This window comes from Elephas maximus, chromosome 7 (assembly GCF_024166365.1).
Source record: "Elephas maximus indicus isolate mEleMax1 chromosome 7, mEleMax1 primary haplotype, whole genome shotgun sequence".
NCBI classification, from domain to species: Eukaryota; Metazoa; Chordata; class Mammalia; order Proboscidea; family Elephantidae; genus Elephas; species Elephas maximus.
The window spans coordinates 110,778,540-110,795,940 of NC_064825.1; the positions used below are offsets into that span (position 1 = coordinate 110,778,540).

Genomic DNA, 17,401 nt, shown 5'->3' on the forward strand with positions numbered 1-17,401 from the left:
AATGCAGTGCCTGCGAGAGAGAAGACTGAACGGCACAAACGAGGTCGGCAGGAAGACAGCAATTACTGAACATGGGATGATTCGGGAAAATATGGATCATTTGTAGTTAATGTTACTCTTAAAGAACGGGTATGTGTGAGGAATAAAGAAGTGGACATTCTATTTAAAATTGTTTTCTTGAGCATGAAAGCTGGGTGAACTTGTCTCTAACTTATGCCTGACTACAAAATGTAAATAAAAATGATGACTTCTGACTTCACAGACCTTACATTGAAATAGAAGCACAGATTTAAAGTTTAAATGTCAGCCCATAATATTTGGTGGTTAACTCATCATCATGTTTTATAATAAAATAGCCTCAATTTGTAGTATGTTAAAGGAAAACGTGACTTTTGAGATATCATGGGAAAATCACCATTTTCTAATAACTACGTTTAAATGGTTCAAAACGAGGATAGATGACTTACAGAGTATTTATTCCCACAATGAATTTAATTTTCAATTGATAGTATTGGGAAACAGAATTGAGAGGAAAGCATGCCAACTAAAAACAAATGGAATAATTGCTATCATTGAATACGATTCCAGATTTTGAGATTTTGAGGGTTTAGATGAATAGCAAACTTTATTTTTTTATAATTTTTATTGTGCTTCAAGTGAGAGTTTACAAATCAAGTCAGTCTCTCACACAAAAACATATACACCTAGCTACACATTCCCAATTGCTCTCTCCCTAAGGAGACAGCCCGCTTCCTCCCTCCACTCTCTCTTTTTGTGTCCATTTCACCAGCTTCCAACCCCCTCCACCCTCTCAGCTCCCCTCCAGGCAGGAGATGCCAACATAGCCTCAAGTGTCCACCTGATCCAAGAAGCTCACTCCTCACTGGCATCCCTCTCCAACCCATTGTCCAGTCCAATCCCTGTCTGAAGAGTTGGCTTTGGGAATGGTTCCTGTCCTGGGCCAACAGAGGGTCTGGGGGTCATGACCACCAGGGTCCTTCTAGTCTCAGTCAGACCATTAAGTCTGGTCTTTTTATGAGAATATGGGGTCTGCATCCCACTGCTCTCCTGCTCCCTCAGGGGTTAGGCGAACAGCAAACTTTACAATCATGTATGTGATCAAAGAAACAAGGAAATACAAGAATACCCATAGCAGAAAGAAAAAAAAAATGTTTCGTATGGATCTACTGAACAAGAATTTAAGAACACACTTGATCATCTTTTTAGAGCAACTGTCATTTATAGGAATTGTTCTTATAGAGAATTGGAAAAATTGTAAGACATGCCACCCACAGTTTGCAAGTGAGAGTACAAAGCCAAGAAAAGTGAAATAACTTGTACTTCTGATTTTATCATTCCAACAGATGAAATGTGAAGTGAAAAAAGCTGAAGGTAATGTCTCTACAGTGATGCAATTTGTACTGTTGGGATTTTCTGATCTTTCACATCTCCAAGGGTTTCTATCTGGAGTGTTCTCCATCATTTACATAATTGTTATAATTAGAAATAGCCTCATAATAATACTAATCAGACTTGATCCTGCATTACAGACACCCATGTATTTTTTCCTGGCAAATTTTTCCTTATCGGAAATTTCTTATGTAACTGTCACTCTCCCCCGGATGCTAGTGAATCTTTGGACTCAGGACAGAAGCATTTCTGTGCTGGAATGTGCCACCCAGATGTGCTTCTTTCTTATGCTGGGGGCCACTGAATGTTTCCTCCTGGCAGTGATGGCTTATGACCGCTATGTGGCCATTTGTAACCCTCTGCACTACCCTCTAGTCGTGAACCAAAAGATGTGTGTCCAGCTAGCAGTTGGCTCCTGGATCATTGGCATCCCAGTCCAGATAGGGCAAACAGCTACAGTTTTCTCTGTGCATTTTTGCAATTGTAACCAAATTAACCACTTCTTCTGTGACATCTCCCCCATTACCAAGCTGGCCTGTGGGGACACTTCTGCTCATGAGATGTCTGTCTACGCCGTAACTATGTTGTTTGCTGCTGTCCCTTTTATGTTGATACTTGCCTCCTACAGCAAAATCATTTCTGCCGTTCTAAAGTTGCCAACAGCCTCAGGACAGGCTAAAGCCTTCTCCACATGTTCTTCCCAGCTGCTGGTTGTGGTTTTATTCTTTGGATCTGCTACTATCACCTACTTAAGACCCAAGTCCTATCATTCTGCAGGAATGGACAAACTGCTATCTCTTTTCTACACTATACTAACTCCGATGTTTAATCCCATGATATACAGCCTTAGAAATAAGGATGTCATTGCCACCCTGAGAAAATTATTGCTTAAAAAAAAGTATGATAAGTAGAAACAACCTAAGTGTCCATCAGCAGATGAATGTGTTACATTTAATATTGCTCGATCCCAAAGAGAAATAAAGTTCTGTAACACAACACAACATAGATGAAACTTAAAAACTTTGTGCTGAATGAAATAAATTAGTTGCACAAAGACAAATGTTTTATGACCTCACTTACGAGAGTAGGGAGAAAAGAATTTTTACCTAGGAGGCACTGCATTTATGATAATGGCGTGGAATAATTTGTAAAATGGTAACGATAATGTCTGTACAACATAAAGAATATATTTAATGTCACTCAATTATGCACGTAGAATTTGTTGAATTGGCAAATGTTCTGCTGTGTTTATTTCACTACATTTTGAAAGCAGTATGATGAGCTTAGTTATTAACATTTTAAGTGTGTGTCACACAGTTATGAAATATCTCAAATCTCTACATTTCCGCATTGACAAGTCAATCACTTCCAGCTTAGGAGGTGCTTTGAGATACCTAGCTTAAAGTTTACTGTGCTTAAGTGTATACTTGAAAAACTGATCTAACTTCACTGTTCCATATCTATACAATAATCTTGTTGTATAAATAATACTGTGATCTCTTCTACAATTTCTTTATTAAAACTAAGAACAAAATTCAAGCTATTAAAATGTTTAGCTTAAATATTCTTGCAAGTATACAAGATTAGTTGCCTTAATTAGTTGGCTAAATTTTCATACTTGTATTTGCTAAAATTCTTTTCTGATTCTATATCAGAGACACTGGACAATAGAAGAAAACCCATTGTATTGTTTCTGGCTGGATAGTAGTAAATGGCAAATGAGTGTTTGTTGAGTAATTAACTGAGTGCGTGGATAAATGGATACTGCTATCTCCTACTTCAATCTTTTGGGTAAATCTAGAGATTTTAGAGCATCAATGAGCATTGAGAGCATATTTATTAAACCTACTCTGCACCCATGTGGGACTGTTGTTGTTACCTGCTGTCCAGTCAGCCTGACTCATGGCGACCCCATACACAATGGACAGAAACACTGCCTGTTCCTATCCCATCTGCATGATTGATTGTGTGGATCAGTCCACTCTGATCCACAGGGATTTCATTAGCTGATTTTTCAGAAGAAGATAGCCAGGCTTTTTTTCAGTCCATCTCAGTCTAGAAGCACCACTGAAACCTGCTCAGCATTGTAGTAACATTCAAACCTACCCTGACAGATGGGTGATGGCTGTGGTGGAGGTGCATTGCCCAAGAGCTGAACCCAAGTCTCCTGCGTGGAAGACAAGAATTCTAACACCAAACCACCAATACCCCCTATGTAGAGTGATCCAAATCACATTTGCAAAAGAAAGCTTACATACACTTAATTCTCACCCTCGTAACTTCCTGCCAGAGCACACGATGTAACAGAAGACCCCTACTCACATCAACCAGTTAAATTTCCACATATTTCTATGTTCTTTTTAGCAATTATGGCCTAATGCTCTGGTTTATTACATCCCTTTCATCACCGCACTCCAAACAGCAACTCTTATAGCACTTCAGATTTAAAAAAAAAAAAAAAAAAGCCTATGAGATAAAAGAGGAGGAAAAAGTTTGAATTTATTTCTTGAATCCCCATGGTCCACACCATTATGATTATATATATTTGGCTGATGTTTGCAAAATTTAGTCCTTTCTAAAGTGATTGAAATTAGTAAATTTTTTAACTGGCATTATCAAGAAAAGTGACCATCTGTCAACAGAGCCATTAATGCCCATCCTGCCAACTCCAGATCCTCCAATCAACAACTCACATAAAGATATTATTCAGTACATCTGTCCCTGAGAATTTCTAATTGTGACATTCCATAAGTTAGTTATGATTGTACACATATATACAAGACAATTTTAGTTCCTCTATTGTAGTTATATTTCTCCTTCATCAAGCTATTTACATCTTCTGCCATCTGACATGATGCCCTACATTTATATACTTATTTGTTTCTTTATGGAAGTAAAATGCATATATTAAACACCTTATATGCATATACCAAACACCTCAGAGGACTTGGTTCTTTGGTATGGAGGTATAAGGTCATGGTTTCATGGGACATCCCAGTTAACTGGCCTAATAACATGTTCAGTGCATCTGTTCTACTTCGTAGTTCATTGTATGGTGCCTTGGGTCTTAAAAGCTTGCAAGCCGCTATCCAAGGCACAGCAATTAGTCTCTATTCACTTCAGATATCAGAGGAAAAAGAAGAGTCAAGAATAGAAGGAGGATATGGAATGTGTGGCTATTTGCCTCCATGAACAATTGCCTCCTTTGGCATGAGCACAGAACTGTGTGGTACCTGGCAAACATCACTGAATATTTGATCGAAGATTCCATGGAGGAATCTTGATCAAAAGTGGGAAAATGCAGAACAGAGTTTCAAATTCTCATGGACTCCAGACTTCCTGGAGCCACTAATGTTGGATGAATCCCTGAAAATATTACCCTGAGATAAACTTTAAACCTTAAACCAAAAATGTCCCCTGAAGTCATCTTAAAATGGGATATAGTTTAACTTAGCTACTAAAAAAGGTCCGCCTTGAGCATTCAGCTATTTTAACAACTGTTCAAATGGGATCAAAATAATACCAGCAACTCGAAAGATTAGATAAGAATCTTTGAGGGTAGTAGGTTTATGTTAATGAGGGGGGAACAACTCAGAAAATGAGGGTGAATATAATCAATGTCACTAAACTGGACATTTTGAAACTGTTGAATTGTAGTATGTTTTGCTGTGTATATTCTCAAAAAACAATATGAATAAAATTTAGAAAAAATGCATACATCATTTTTCATTTAATATTTTATATGTTACAAGAATTTGATACATAGTCCATGATGATGATGTTGGTAGAGATGACAGAAATGACGATTATGGTGGCAGTTTTGGTGGTAAATTTTTTTAATTTAATAAAGGTATATCACAATGTTATGAGACAATGCTATCCCAGTAGTTCAGATAACTAATTTTTAACCTTTTTATTACTAATATCTTGAACAAATCATTTAACTAATTTTTTCATCACATTTACAATTAGTAAGGTGACAATTATTATAACCTTTCCTGATTATATGATTCACTGACTAGCTCATGATTGCCACTAAGATCTCTATACATTATTTCTTGAAGAAAAACCTATAATTTACTCTCTATACATAATTTCTTGAAGAAAAACCTATAATTTACTTTCATTTATCATATCTTTTTTTCCGCTGAATTTTATATTGTTTCAGCTTTCTCGATGGTGTCATTTACTGACCTCTCACCACACAGTGGAGTCCTGGTGACTGACCCAGTGGTTAAGAGCTTAGCTGCTAACCAAAACGTCAGCAGTTCGAACCCACCAGTCACACTATGGAAATCCTATGTGGCCGTTCTGCTCTGTCATATAGGATCACTATGAGTTGGAATCGACTTGATAGCAGCAGGTCTGGTTTTAGTTTTTTTGGCCACATATGAGGAATCTAATATATAATTTGTTGGACCTTTTTTTTTTTTTAATATTGAGGTTCTCTCTTTCATTGTAAGGGTGGATTTAATATACTCATCCTCAGACATACATGTCTAATAAAGAAGAAAATATGTGTGTGTTCCTGTCTACATCCAAATTGGATGATTGTTGATACACACACAGGATTGCTTCTTCTATTGCTTTGACAAAGACCATTTATGCATTGTCTTTTATACATCATTTATATATTAAAATTTTGGTAAACTTGTTTACATCTTGTTACTCTATAGTGCCGTTACTCTCCTTCCTCTATACTGTCATTTTTTTCTGCTGTTGGAGTAAGATTATACAAGATTCATATGCCTAAGATTTATCTTTTGAAGTTAATGGGATTTTAACTTCCAAGGTACCTCTGGGTGGGTTTGAACTGACTACCTTTAGGCTAGTATTCTAGCACTAAACATCCAAGAACTCCTATATATACACTTATATATACAAATAAAATAATATAAGAAACAAAAATTAAAAATAATATAATTATGTGAGTTTTGTTGTTTTTTCTTGCAATCTGTATATGAATTAACACGTTTCTGAAATGTTAAAAGTGCTAGATTTTTTCAGGTAGGTCAGAGTCTCTTACATTCCTAGAAGAGGCGGCTTCACAGACATATGTGCAAATTCTGTAGCAATATTCATATATTAAAAAGTCCTCGGGGAGTGCAAACATTTAAGAGTTCAACTACTAGCCAAAAGGTTGGTGGTTTGAACCTACCCAGAGATGCCACAGAAGACCTGACTGGTGATCAGCTTCTGAAAGATCACAGCCTTGAAAACTCTATGTGCAGTTCTATTTGGCACACATGAGGTTGCCATGAGTCAGAATCTACTTGATGGTAATGGGTTTGATTTTTTTGTATGTCTCTTTTTTGATGTTGTTGAAAGTCCTTCTCAAGTTCCCTTTTAGGGTTATTTTGTCCTTCTACAACAAGTGAGTATTCTGTATGTCTCTATTCTCTGAACAATTTTGTATAATTTGATACAGTTTATTTCCAAAATATTTGTAATTCACCAGTGAAGTCCTTTGTGATCTGAGGTTTTTTTCGTAACAAAGTTTTGAGGGATATTTTTTTCTGGATACAAGATAATGTTGTTAGGTACCGTTGAGTCGGTTCTGACTCATGTTGATGTTATGTACAACAAATAACAGTGCCCCATCCTGCACCAGCCTCACAATCTTTATGTTTGAGCCCATTGTTGTAGCCACTGTGTCAATCCAACTCACTGAGGGTCTTCTTTATTGCTGACCCTCTATTTTACCAAACATAATGTCCTTCTCCAGGGACTGGTCCCTCCTTATAACATGTCCGAAGTATGTGACTCAAAGTCTCACCATCGTTGCTTCTAAGAAGCTTTCTAGCTGTACTTCCAAGGCAGATTTGTAGCTGAGCTGGGTCTGGGTTTTTTTGCAATGTTCATTAGATTCATTTTAACTTATGGCTCCAAATATTTGTATTATTTACACATTATAAAGTGATGAGAGTATTTTCTTCTTGATCCTTGCTCTAATGGTAACTAAATAACTTGTCAGTTCACTTCTGTTTTTGAGTGGATTTAAAGTAGCTTTCTGCATTATTATTATTTTTTTTTCCAGGAAGGGAGTTGGTCTCAATATCTTAACAAGCTATACACCCAGAAAGAGAACCTCTCCTCTTACAAATTTTTTTTGCTAATTCTTAGAAATATCATTTTTTCTCTTACTTTTACAGCTTCTCCAGTATTTATTTATTGGAAAATTACCATTAGCCTTCGCTAGTTTGATACTTGTCAAAAACATGAGTTCAATATTAATTCAATTTTATTTTAATTAATTAAAAAACCAGTTCAACCTATTGAGGTATTGACACCAAGGGAAGGGAAATTCAGAGGTCGGGGCTTTTTGTTTGATGATGGTTTACTTGGATTTGAAGTATAAGAGTATCATGTGCATACGGACATGTGATATCAACCTATCAAAGTAACAGAAGAGTGGCTTAAATGAAAATAAGCAAATTTGAAAAAGATATTTACAGACTGAGAAACAGAGCATTGTCTAGCCTCATGAAAGATCTGGGTTGTGCCAAAGATCTCTAAGAACACTGAAAGATTAGGGAATTTTTGATGATTTGAAGAAACTTGCTTACTAATTTTGTGTTTGGGTAATTTTCCCTGGTAACATCTAGTGTGTGAAAGATGTAAAACTCTGTAGGTTCTGTAATACAAAGAAAGCATTTTGAAATTATTCAGCTGAGCACCTTTTAAATGAAAGAGTAGTATCCAGGAAATTCTGATTTTTAAGGTTCAAGATGTATATTCTAGATATTTTAGTGATAGTAACATATATTTTTCCTGATGATTTCCTATATCATGTTAGTTGCAAACTCCAAGACAAAGCCTTAATATAGACTCTTCTGACAGTACTTGTCCACCCAATCTCCTGATCTCTAGTATTCAAAGTGATGTTGAAATCCATTCAATAAGTTGTTAAATATAAGTATTTTATTTTTCCAATTATAGAATGTTGATTAGATTCTTTTTTATGAATTCTTATTTGAATTGGATGAAAAAATTTTCCACTCTTTTTATTGATAGCTAACATTTTATCATTTTATTTAATAAAATATTAGTTATTTTTGTTTTTGCTTGCCAAATTTAAAAGACAATCATCGCATTTTTTAATATTTGAACTATTTTCAAAAAAAAGCACCCCTTAAAATAGGTCTTTTGTAGAATTCTAAGTATCATTAAAAATAATCTCAAAATTAGTAAGAATTAAAATTACTATTCAAATTGATGTTAACAGTGGTTATCTAATAATTAATTATGCAACTAATTAAAAAAAAAAAAAACCTAACACAATGTCAATAATCCTGCTAATTATTCTCCAGGTTTCTCTTTAAAATGAGCATGTTTGGAACCCTTCAATTGTTAGGTCCCCAATGCCATGAGAATGTATTTAAAGGCCCTTGGATCTATTGACAAAAGTATTCAGCCAGGTTCTTGGAAAACAGTTCTTTCCTTGGTAAGTAACTTCTGTGGCTACTAGAGTGGTTTTAATGGTGCATAAATTGGCTTTCATGGACCTAAGAGAAAGAACCATTGATTTATGTTCAAAAATGTGGAAAAGGACCTTTATCTGTCAGTACTGTACCCACACGGTAATGCATCGTACATCACCTTTTCTGATGCAACTTCTTTGTAAATGTAAAGCATTTAAAAAAGCTTTTACATATGTATTACAGATAAGAGAGCTGAAGCATGACTGGTTCCCTGATATTTTGAATTAATTTAAGTTTATTGTCTATCTTAAGATTGTGTTGCGATATCTTTGGGGAAAAAAATAGTGAATCAAAGCATATTGATTGGATCTTTTTGTTAATTTCTGTTTAAAACAAGAATCTCAGGACTGCTGTCTTCTCCTACCACTATACTTAATACCTACCTCTTTACTTCCCTCTCCCCTTTGTGTAGATGAAATATTTTTAGACTATAAGAAGGAACGATCAATGTGAAGTTTCCAGAAGTATGTGCTCTGTTCAGTAAATATGTAAGCCACTTATTCCTTCCCTCAGCTTCACTACGTCCCGCACCCTGTCTTATGGTGGCCACATTATTCATAGTCCAATCACCCTCAAGGTTACTGTCACAGACCTTGACTTTGGACACATACGAATTTTAATTTGCAGCTACCAACTACAAGACCTTATATTATGCTAAGCTTTAAGTTTCTCATCCAAAATAAAAAAATGAATAATGACGATCTATCGACGAAAGAGCCTGTCTATGTATCATAAGGCTTTGGATGCAGGCTCTTAGGTTCCAGTGCTGTCTCTATTACATCCTAGCTCTCAAATCCCAAGTGTCTTAGTTCCCTTATTTGTAAGAGAAAAATGATAATAATAGTATGTAGATCAAACCTTGGTTATTTTTGTTGTGACAATTGAATAAGATATATGCAGTCTTTAGAATATCACCTTGAAGCTAACAATCACTATATAAATGCTAGCCATTATTAATAAAACCTTGGCTTACAGCTCTAGTCATAAATATGATTAAGTGAGAGCAGTGTGGCTACTGAGACAAGTTTTTGATGTTTTCCTGTGTCAGCCACTCTGAAAAGTAACTACGTGGATGGACAGATAGGTAAGTATGTAGGTAGGTAAGTAGATAAATGGATGGTTGGATGGTAGGTGGACAGGGAGATCATTTTTTTTTTATTTGATTAGTACAGCAACCCTGTGAGATATTTGTTATCATTCATATGTATAAATAATATAATTTATATTAATTTGCTCAAGATCCCACAGTACTCTTGTAGTCAAGATAGAATTCCAACCATATTTTTTCTAAGTCTAAAGCAGAGGTCTCATCTTTTCTAAATAACCTCATTATATTGAAAACAGGTGAACTAAGAGTAAGTTAACTGCTGTCTTGCTGTAGTGCTGCATCTCATTCCCACTCTTGGATACAATAACGTGACCACACATTGAACAAGTAATTAACCCTTCTGATTCTCAATAGATTCTCTGTGTCTGTGCCATAGGATGGTTTTAGTTACTGAATGAGATAAAGTTGATAGCACCATCACTGAGTTTTTACACATGTAATGAGCTAGTGACCCAAAAACATTTTTAATTCCCTTCTTGGGATCTCTGTGGCAACACTAACATAGCTCATTGGATGCTTTGCTCATTTGTTTTCATATATTTTTCAAGTCCATCCTTCAAGGTTAGCTTCAAATTTCTTACTGTTCCAGGTTAAGTTAAAATTCTTTCTACTGTTAGAAGTATTCTGAAACCCCAGGAAAACTGATTGACAGATTTCTCAGTATAAACACCCTGAATTATAAAAACATAAAAAGTAATAGCGGCTAACTATATTTCAGTGAGAAGGACATATAGAATGATTTTATTTCATTTGAAGTAACTGGAACATTTTTTTTGTGTGTGTCTACTTACTTATTTAAACCAAAAACAAACACAGTGCCATTGAGTCGACTCCGACTCCCAGCAACCCTATAGGAGAGAGTAGAACTGCCCCACAGAGTTTCCAAGGAGCACCTGGTGGATTCGAACTGCTGACCCTTTCATTAGCAGCTGTAGCACTTAACTAACTACACCAGCAGGGTTTCTACTTACTTGTTTCGTCAACTAATATCCATTCTGTGCTCATTGGAAGCTGGGCATTGTGATTGATGGAACGATATATATTTAACAAATTTAATCAGCTTGGCTAACACAGGATTTATAGAATTACCCTAACTTCTTTTAAAAATATACTCATGGTAGGTAATTAGTGACATTGGTTTTATTTCACTAATATTACGTTACTTTATATTAATAAGAAATAGGTACAAAAAACAATTAGCTGGTGTATGTTTTATTATACCACTCTATCCATTGACTATAATTTCTTGAGAGAAAAAGCAAATGCCTCCATAATTCTCCTCATTCTAAGGCATGTTCTACAAGTCGTTTTCTGTTTAATAAATATTGATATTTCTTCTGTCCTTTATACAATCCTCAGTCCATTCATTAATCCATCTAATCTTGTAACTATAGTGTTAAACATTTCAGGTACAAAAAGGTAAGCAAACTGTAACATGCCCTCTGTACTGTGGAGCCAACTGTCCATTGGAAGAAATAGTCGTTAATGAAAGAAATTAAATAAAACTTGTGACAATGGAATTTAACAGCTATTGAATTCTGAAATACATCTCTCAAATTTTGTATTTGAAGAGAAGTTTCTTTGGTTTCTTTATCTGACTGATGGTTTGTTGAACAATCAAACTAATTTATGATTACATCTAATTTTATTTCTCTTTCATGATTATAATGTTTTAGGATATTAGGATTCTCAAAACAGGAAAAAAATAATAATATGGAACTGATAGAAAGAAACTACACCTTGGTGACTGAATTTGTTCTATTAGGGTTTCCAACATGCCCTGAACTGCAGATTGTCCTATTCCTGGTGTTTCTGATGTTGTATGCTGTGATTCTAATGGGGAACATTGGCTTGATAATGTTAATCAGAATAGATTCCCGTCTTCAAACCCCCATGTATTTTTTTCTCAGTAACCTATCCTTTGTAGACCTTTGTTATTCCTCAGCCATTGTTCCCAAAATGCTGGTCAACTTCCTCTCAGAGAACAAATCCATTTCCTATTATGGCTGTGCCCTGCAGTTCTATTTTTTCTGTACTTTTGCAGATACAGAATCCTTTATCTTGGCTGCCATGGCCTATGATCGCTATGTCGCCATCTGTAACCCTTTGCTGTATGCAGTTGTGATGTCCCGGGGCACCTGTGTATGGCTGATTGTCTTGTCCTATATTGGTGGCAACGTAAGCTTCCTGGTTCATACATCCTTTGCTTTTATTCTGAAATACTGTGACAAAAATGTGATTAGTCATTTTTTCTGTGACCTCCCTCCACTGCTTAAGCTCTCCTGCACAGACACCTCAGTTAATGAGTGGCTCCTCTCCACATATGGCAGCTCCGTGGAAATCATCTGCTTCCTCATCATCGTTATCTCCTACTATTTCATTCTTTTCTCAGTCTTAAAGATTCGCTCTTCCAGTGGGAGGAAGAAAACCTTCTCCACGTGTGCCTCACACCTGACTTCTGTGGTCATTTATCAGGGGACTCTACTCTTTATTTACTCAAGGCCCAGTTCCCTGTATTCTCCCAACACTGATAAAATCATCTCGGTGTTCTACACCATTGTCATCCCAGTGCTAAATCCACTGATTTACAGTTTGAGAAACAAAGATGTAAAAGATGCAGCTAAGAAAGCTCTAAGATCAAAGACAGATTCCTCATGAGACGTTAAGCTCCGGGGACTCACCAATTCCCCAATTATAAACTCTGATTGGGAAACTGCAATCATTTTACCAGTACACACACAACTCCTCACACAAGGGATTTTACCAAGCAGCTAAATGCATTTTCTTTTATACACAGTCAAAAGCATTTCATAACCCCAGTATATAAGACTACGTTTAAAAGTGTTACAATTGCCACTAAATAAATCAGACTAGTGTTTAAATGTTTCTAGCTTGGGTTTCATGCTCAAACAGGTTGCATCCGGCTGTCTTAACACCTACAGTAAATACATTGTTTTTTGTGTGTGTGTGCGCGTGTGTGCTGTAAAAAAAGCAGAATATCTCATATACAGGGGTAGATTACTGAATGACAGAAGGAGCCAGATTGCTTTGGTTTACATGTCAACTCTGTGCCCGACTAACAAATAGCACCTTGAGCAAGCTACTTAATTTATGTGTGCCTTGGTTTCCTCATATGAGAAAATGGGGAGAATACAGTAACCACGTCACTGGTTGTTGAATGATAAAGTGCGTTAGTGCTGAGAGTAGTGCTTAAGCCATTTTAGGCACTGAACAGATGTTAGTTATTGTGTGTATATGTTTATACAATATGCTCACCTTCATTAATAAAGGCGTATCATGCAATGAGATAGTGAGAAGCAGGACTTCTAGGAAAGCAGTAACAGAAAAATCAAATCCCAGTTTGCTGAATAGCAGTTCAGCTCCTTGCAGAGAACCTTCTGTGTCCAATCCACTCCAAACTACTTTGGGAATTTTTTTTAAGTGGGAGTGGAACAATAGGTTAATTACAACACAAAACATTTGTTTTTCCTTTTTTCTGCTACCTTTTTCTACACCAAAGTATTACTGACGGTGTAAATCATCCTCCTACAGCATCTCAGAAACAGAAGAAGTGCTGATGCCTCACAGGGTCCTGCCTGCATCCTCATGAGGAAGTCAACCCATAGAGCAGAGCAGAAAACCCAGGAAAAGGCGTTTGACAATGGAAATTCAACCACGTGCTTATTGGGAAATGTATTTCAGTAACTGATGTTTTTCTATATATGATTATTATTGCATAATAATGAATTTTATAATCTGTGTTCTAGAAATGTCAGCATTGAAAGGTATGTTTAAATCCATGTACTCTTTGTTGTAAAAACCTGCAAGATGTAGCCAAAGTCAATTATCAATTGTTGATTTCTTTCCATTATCAATTTTCCCTGGAGGTTTTCTTGAGATTTCTGACCAACAGTGGTTCTCCTGAGCACTTCTGTTGCTTAATTTGGAAGAGAACACACTCACATCCAGCTACAAAGACAATGGTACTGTTTAATATTAGATTAAGTTTCAGATTTACTTAGCCAAGGTTGTAGAGGATCATGCCAGCCACAGAGAGCAAGATTAGATATACTATATCTCAACACAGCTTTTCATTGCTCCAAACTATTAACACATACAAGCATGTGATAACATTTGTATTGGAAAGTATAAAGCTGCATATAAAAATCTCATTTTTGATACACCACTGTCTTTTCGTACTCAAGAAAAGAGATTATATCTCTTACAGGAAAATATAAATGTTTTCAGAGAAGGGACTGACTGACAATAGAGGGTGTCGGTATTTTTTCAATGTGTTCAAGTGGAAGCACTTACGTAGATGACACCATGACTCTGGGTATGAGGTGGCTATCATCTTTTCGGCTTTCCACATGGCTTATGCTACTTTTCTACCAAAACCCAAACCATACTGATTGCTGTCAATTCTGACTCATGGCAACATCATGTGTTTCAGAGTAGAGCTTCACTACATAGAGTTTTCAATGGTTGTGGCCTTTTGGAAGTAGATTGCCAGGTCTGTTTTCCGAGGCACCTGGGTTGACTCAAACCTCCAAGCTTTAGTTAGCTGCAGAGCATGTTAATCTTTTGTACCACCCAGGGATGCCATGGTGAAGAAAGCATCACTTAACACTAATACTGATACAAATATTCATAGCAGCAAATATTCATAATAGCCCCAAACTGTAAACAACCCATGTGTCCATTCAGTGATGTATGGGTAAACAAAATATAGTATACAATGGGATACTATTCAGCCATGAAAAAGGATGGAGTATTGATACTTATTACAATATGGGTGAACATTGAAAATAATATGCTAAAGAAAGAAGCCCAGCAAAAAAATTCACTTATTACATGATTCTACTATTATGGCTGTTATGAAGTGTCCAGAATAGACAAATGCATAGATTCACAAAATAGGTTGTGGTTTCCAGGATCTGGGGGGAGTGGTGAAAGTACAATGTTAATGGGTACAGACTGCTTTTTGGGATGATGAAAAATGCTATGGACTTAGATAGCTGTAGTGGTTGTACAAACTTGTGGACATGCTACGTAACACTAAAACGTACAATTTAAAGGGATGAATTTTATAGTGTGTGAAACATAAAAAAGAAAAAAAAATTACCACTGAAGAGTAATAACATTCCTAAATCAGTAAGTGAATGAGAGTGTTGTAGAAACGGAAGAAACAAAAACAAGAATAGAAAAGAGCTGGGAGTGATGAAGTAGAGAATCTATTAAGTTTCAATGGATTTCTGATTTGACTGGACAGAAGGAGGTACAGATTCAGGGTAGCTGAAAATCATAACATAAAAATAAGTTTCGGTCATCTTCCTAACATTAATTTGATGACAGGAGTAAAAAATTGAGCGCTCAGCCTTTGCTAAATTCTTTTAGGTATTCACAGGGTGTTATGGATTGAATCATGTCTCCCAAAAATGTGAATCTACTTAACTACACAATGACTCCCAAGATTGTGTGGTTGTCCATCATTTTGTGATCTGATGTGATTATCCTACAGGTTGTAAATCCTACCTCTGTGATGTTGATGAGGTGGGATAGTGGCAGTTATGCTAATGAGGCAAGACTCAATTTATAGGATTAGGTTGTATTTTGAGTCAATCTCTTTTGAACTATGCAATTCCCTGTGAACCATATGACATAGTTACTTAAGTGTACAAAGACTGGACCATCATCCACATTTCCATTCTTATGTATCAACAGTGAGACATGCACACACATGAACACGTTACACACATATAAATACACATATGCATAAGAAACAAAGTTTATATATTTCAGAAATTTTATTAGCCCTCTGCTCACTTGATTCTGTAATGAAACAGTTAATTTAAAATGCAAAGATATGCCAAGTATGTGTTCGATTCTGTTGTTTCCATTTATTTTTGCATTTCTGTTTGAATGTCAAGACTTGTAATTTTGCACCCAAGCTCTTTACAAATCATAAGAACATTGTGGCAAAGCAGGGATACAATTCCAGAGAAAACTTTAGTAAATGTACTTCATGTCTCACCAAATAGTAAGTTGATGTAGACCAAGATTAGTAACAATGATTTTCATTATTATCAAATCAGTGGTATGCTCACTGATTACAGATCTAAAATGCAAGCTTTTAAGCCAATCATGATTTCTGAGGAGCACATTAATTGTGATCATTTTTTTTGGCACTGTGAATATATGCAAGAAAACCAGATGCTTAGTCATGTGTCTTCCGGGTTTGCTGTCTAACACTGGTATTTTTTCCATATTGTTTTATTTTTTTCATGAGGCAATAAATGCACTCTTGGCAGGCATTATTTTGAAAATGGATCAAGATTTCAATTCATCCAACTTCACTTCCAGAGATAAGGAAGTAAAGTCCAAAAAAAAAAAAAAGAAGAAGAAATAGGAAGTCACATGCCTCATGAAACCTGGAGGTTTAGATCTAAGTTTCTCGACTTCCTATCTGACATATAAATATTTTTTATTATTGTCAAAAAAAAAAATGCCTCTTTAGAGAGCAATACATCTGAATATTGTGAGGATAAAAAAGATGTTTTACAGGAACAAATTTATTTCTACTTTATAGACAATATTTTGTGGATGCCCAGAAGTGTTAAACATAAATCTACCATTTTCTGGATCATTTTATCAACAGTTTAAAATAAGAACAAAGGACAGTAGAAAGGAAAAATTGTCCCCCCTTGAGTGAATTCTTTTTTCTTTTCTTTGAATTGCTAATAGGAAGAGATCAAAGTGACCCTCTTTAGCATGTTTCTAGTTATTTATGTCATTAACCTCCTGGCAGAGAAACTATTGAAGTTTGTCAAGATTTCATTTTACTTGGATCCATATTTAACACCCATAGAAGCAGATGTCAAGAAATAAAACAATTTATTGCACTGGGAAAATCTGCTCAACAGGCCTCTTTAAAGTGCTAGTAAGCAAAGATGTCACCTTGGGGACTAAGGTGCGCCTGACCTGGGACATGGTGTATTCAATTGCCTCTCATGCATGTGAAAGCTGGATGATGAATAAGGAAGACTGAAGAAGAATCGATGCCTTAGGAATTATGGTGTTGGAGAAGAATATTGAATATACTGTGGATTGTCAGAGGAACAAACAAATCTGTCTTGGAAGAAGTACAGCCAGAACGTTCCTTAGAAGCGAAGATGGCAAGACTTTCTCTCGCGTACTCTGGGCATGTTATCAGGAGACACTAGTCCCTGGGGAAGGACATCATGCTTGGTGAAGTAGAGGGTCAGTGAAAAAGAGGGAGACACTTGACGAGATGGGTTGACACAGTGGCTGCAACAAAGGGCTAAAAAATTGCAACAATTTTAAGGATGTCATATGACTAAGCAGTGTTTGCTTCTATTGTATATAGGGTCCATATGAGTCA

At 36.0% G+C, this 17,401-nt stretch overlaps 2 protein-coding genes across 2 annotated transcripts; both read left to right on the plus strand.

The window, feature by feature from the left end:
- Nucleotides 1-1,358: 1,358 nt before the first annotated feature.
- LOC126080345 (olfactory receptor 10AG1-like) lies at nt 1,359-3,844 on the plus strand. Its single transcript, XM_049891595.1, has 2 exons — nt 1,359-2,308; nt 3,775-3,844. The coding sequence occupies exons 1-2, from the start codon at nt 1,365-1,367 to the stop codon at nt 3,842-3,844; spliced, it is 1,014 nt and encodes a 337-aa protein (XP_049747552.1). The 5' UTR covers nt 1,359-1,364.
- Nucleotides 3,845-11,712: 7,868 nt separating this feature from the next.
- Nucleotides 11,713-12,657, plus strand: LOC126079891 (olfactory receptor 5I1-like). The gene has a single exon (XM_049891249.1). It carries the CDS (start codon nt 11,713-11,715, stop codon nt 12,655-12,657), a length of 945 nt encoding a protein of 314 aa, XP_049747206.1.
- Nucleotides 12,658-17,401: the final 4,744 nt, after the last annotated feature.

What these genes read in the sequence shown, in the direction of transcription:
- LOC126079891 (XM_049891249.1), top strand. Translation starts at nt 11,713, where the DNA reads ATGGAACTGATAGAAAGAAACTACACCTTGGTGACTGAATTTGTTCTA.
- LOC126080345 (XM_049891595.1), top strand. Translation starts at nt 1,365, where the DNA reads ATGAAATGTGAAGTGAAAAAAGCTGAAGGTAATGTCTCTACAGTGATG. An exon ending in AAATTATTGCTTAAAAAAAA is followed by an intron (nt 2,309 to 3,774) that starts GTATGATAAGTA and finishes TGTTCTTTTTAG; the next exon opens with CAATTATGGCCTAATGCTCT.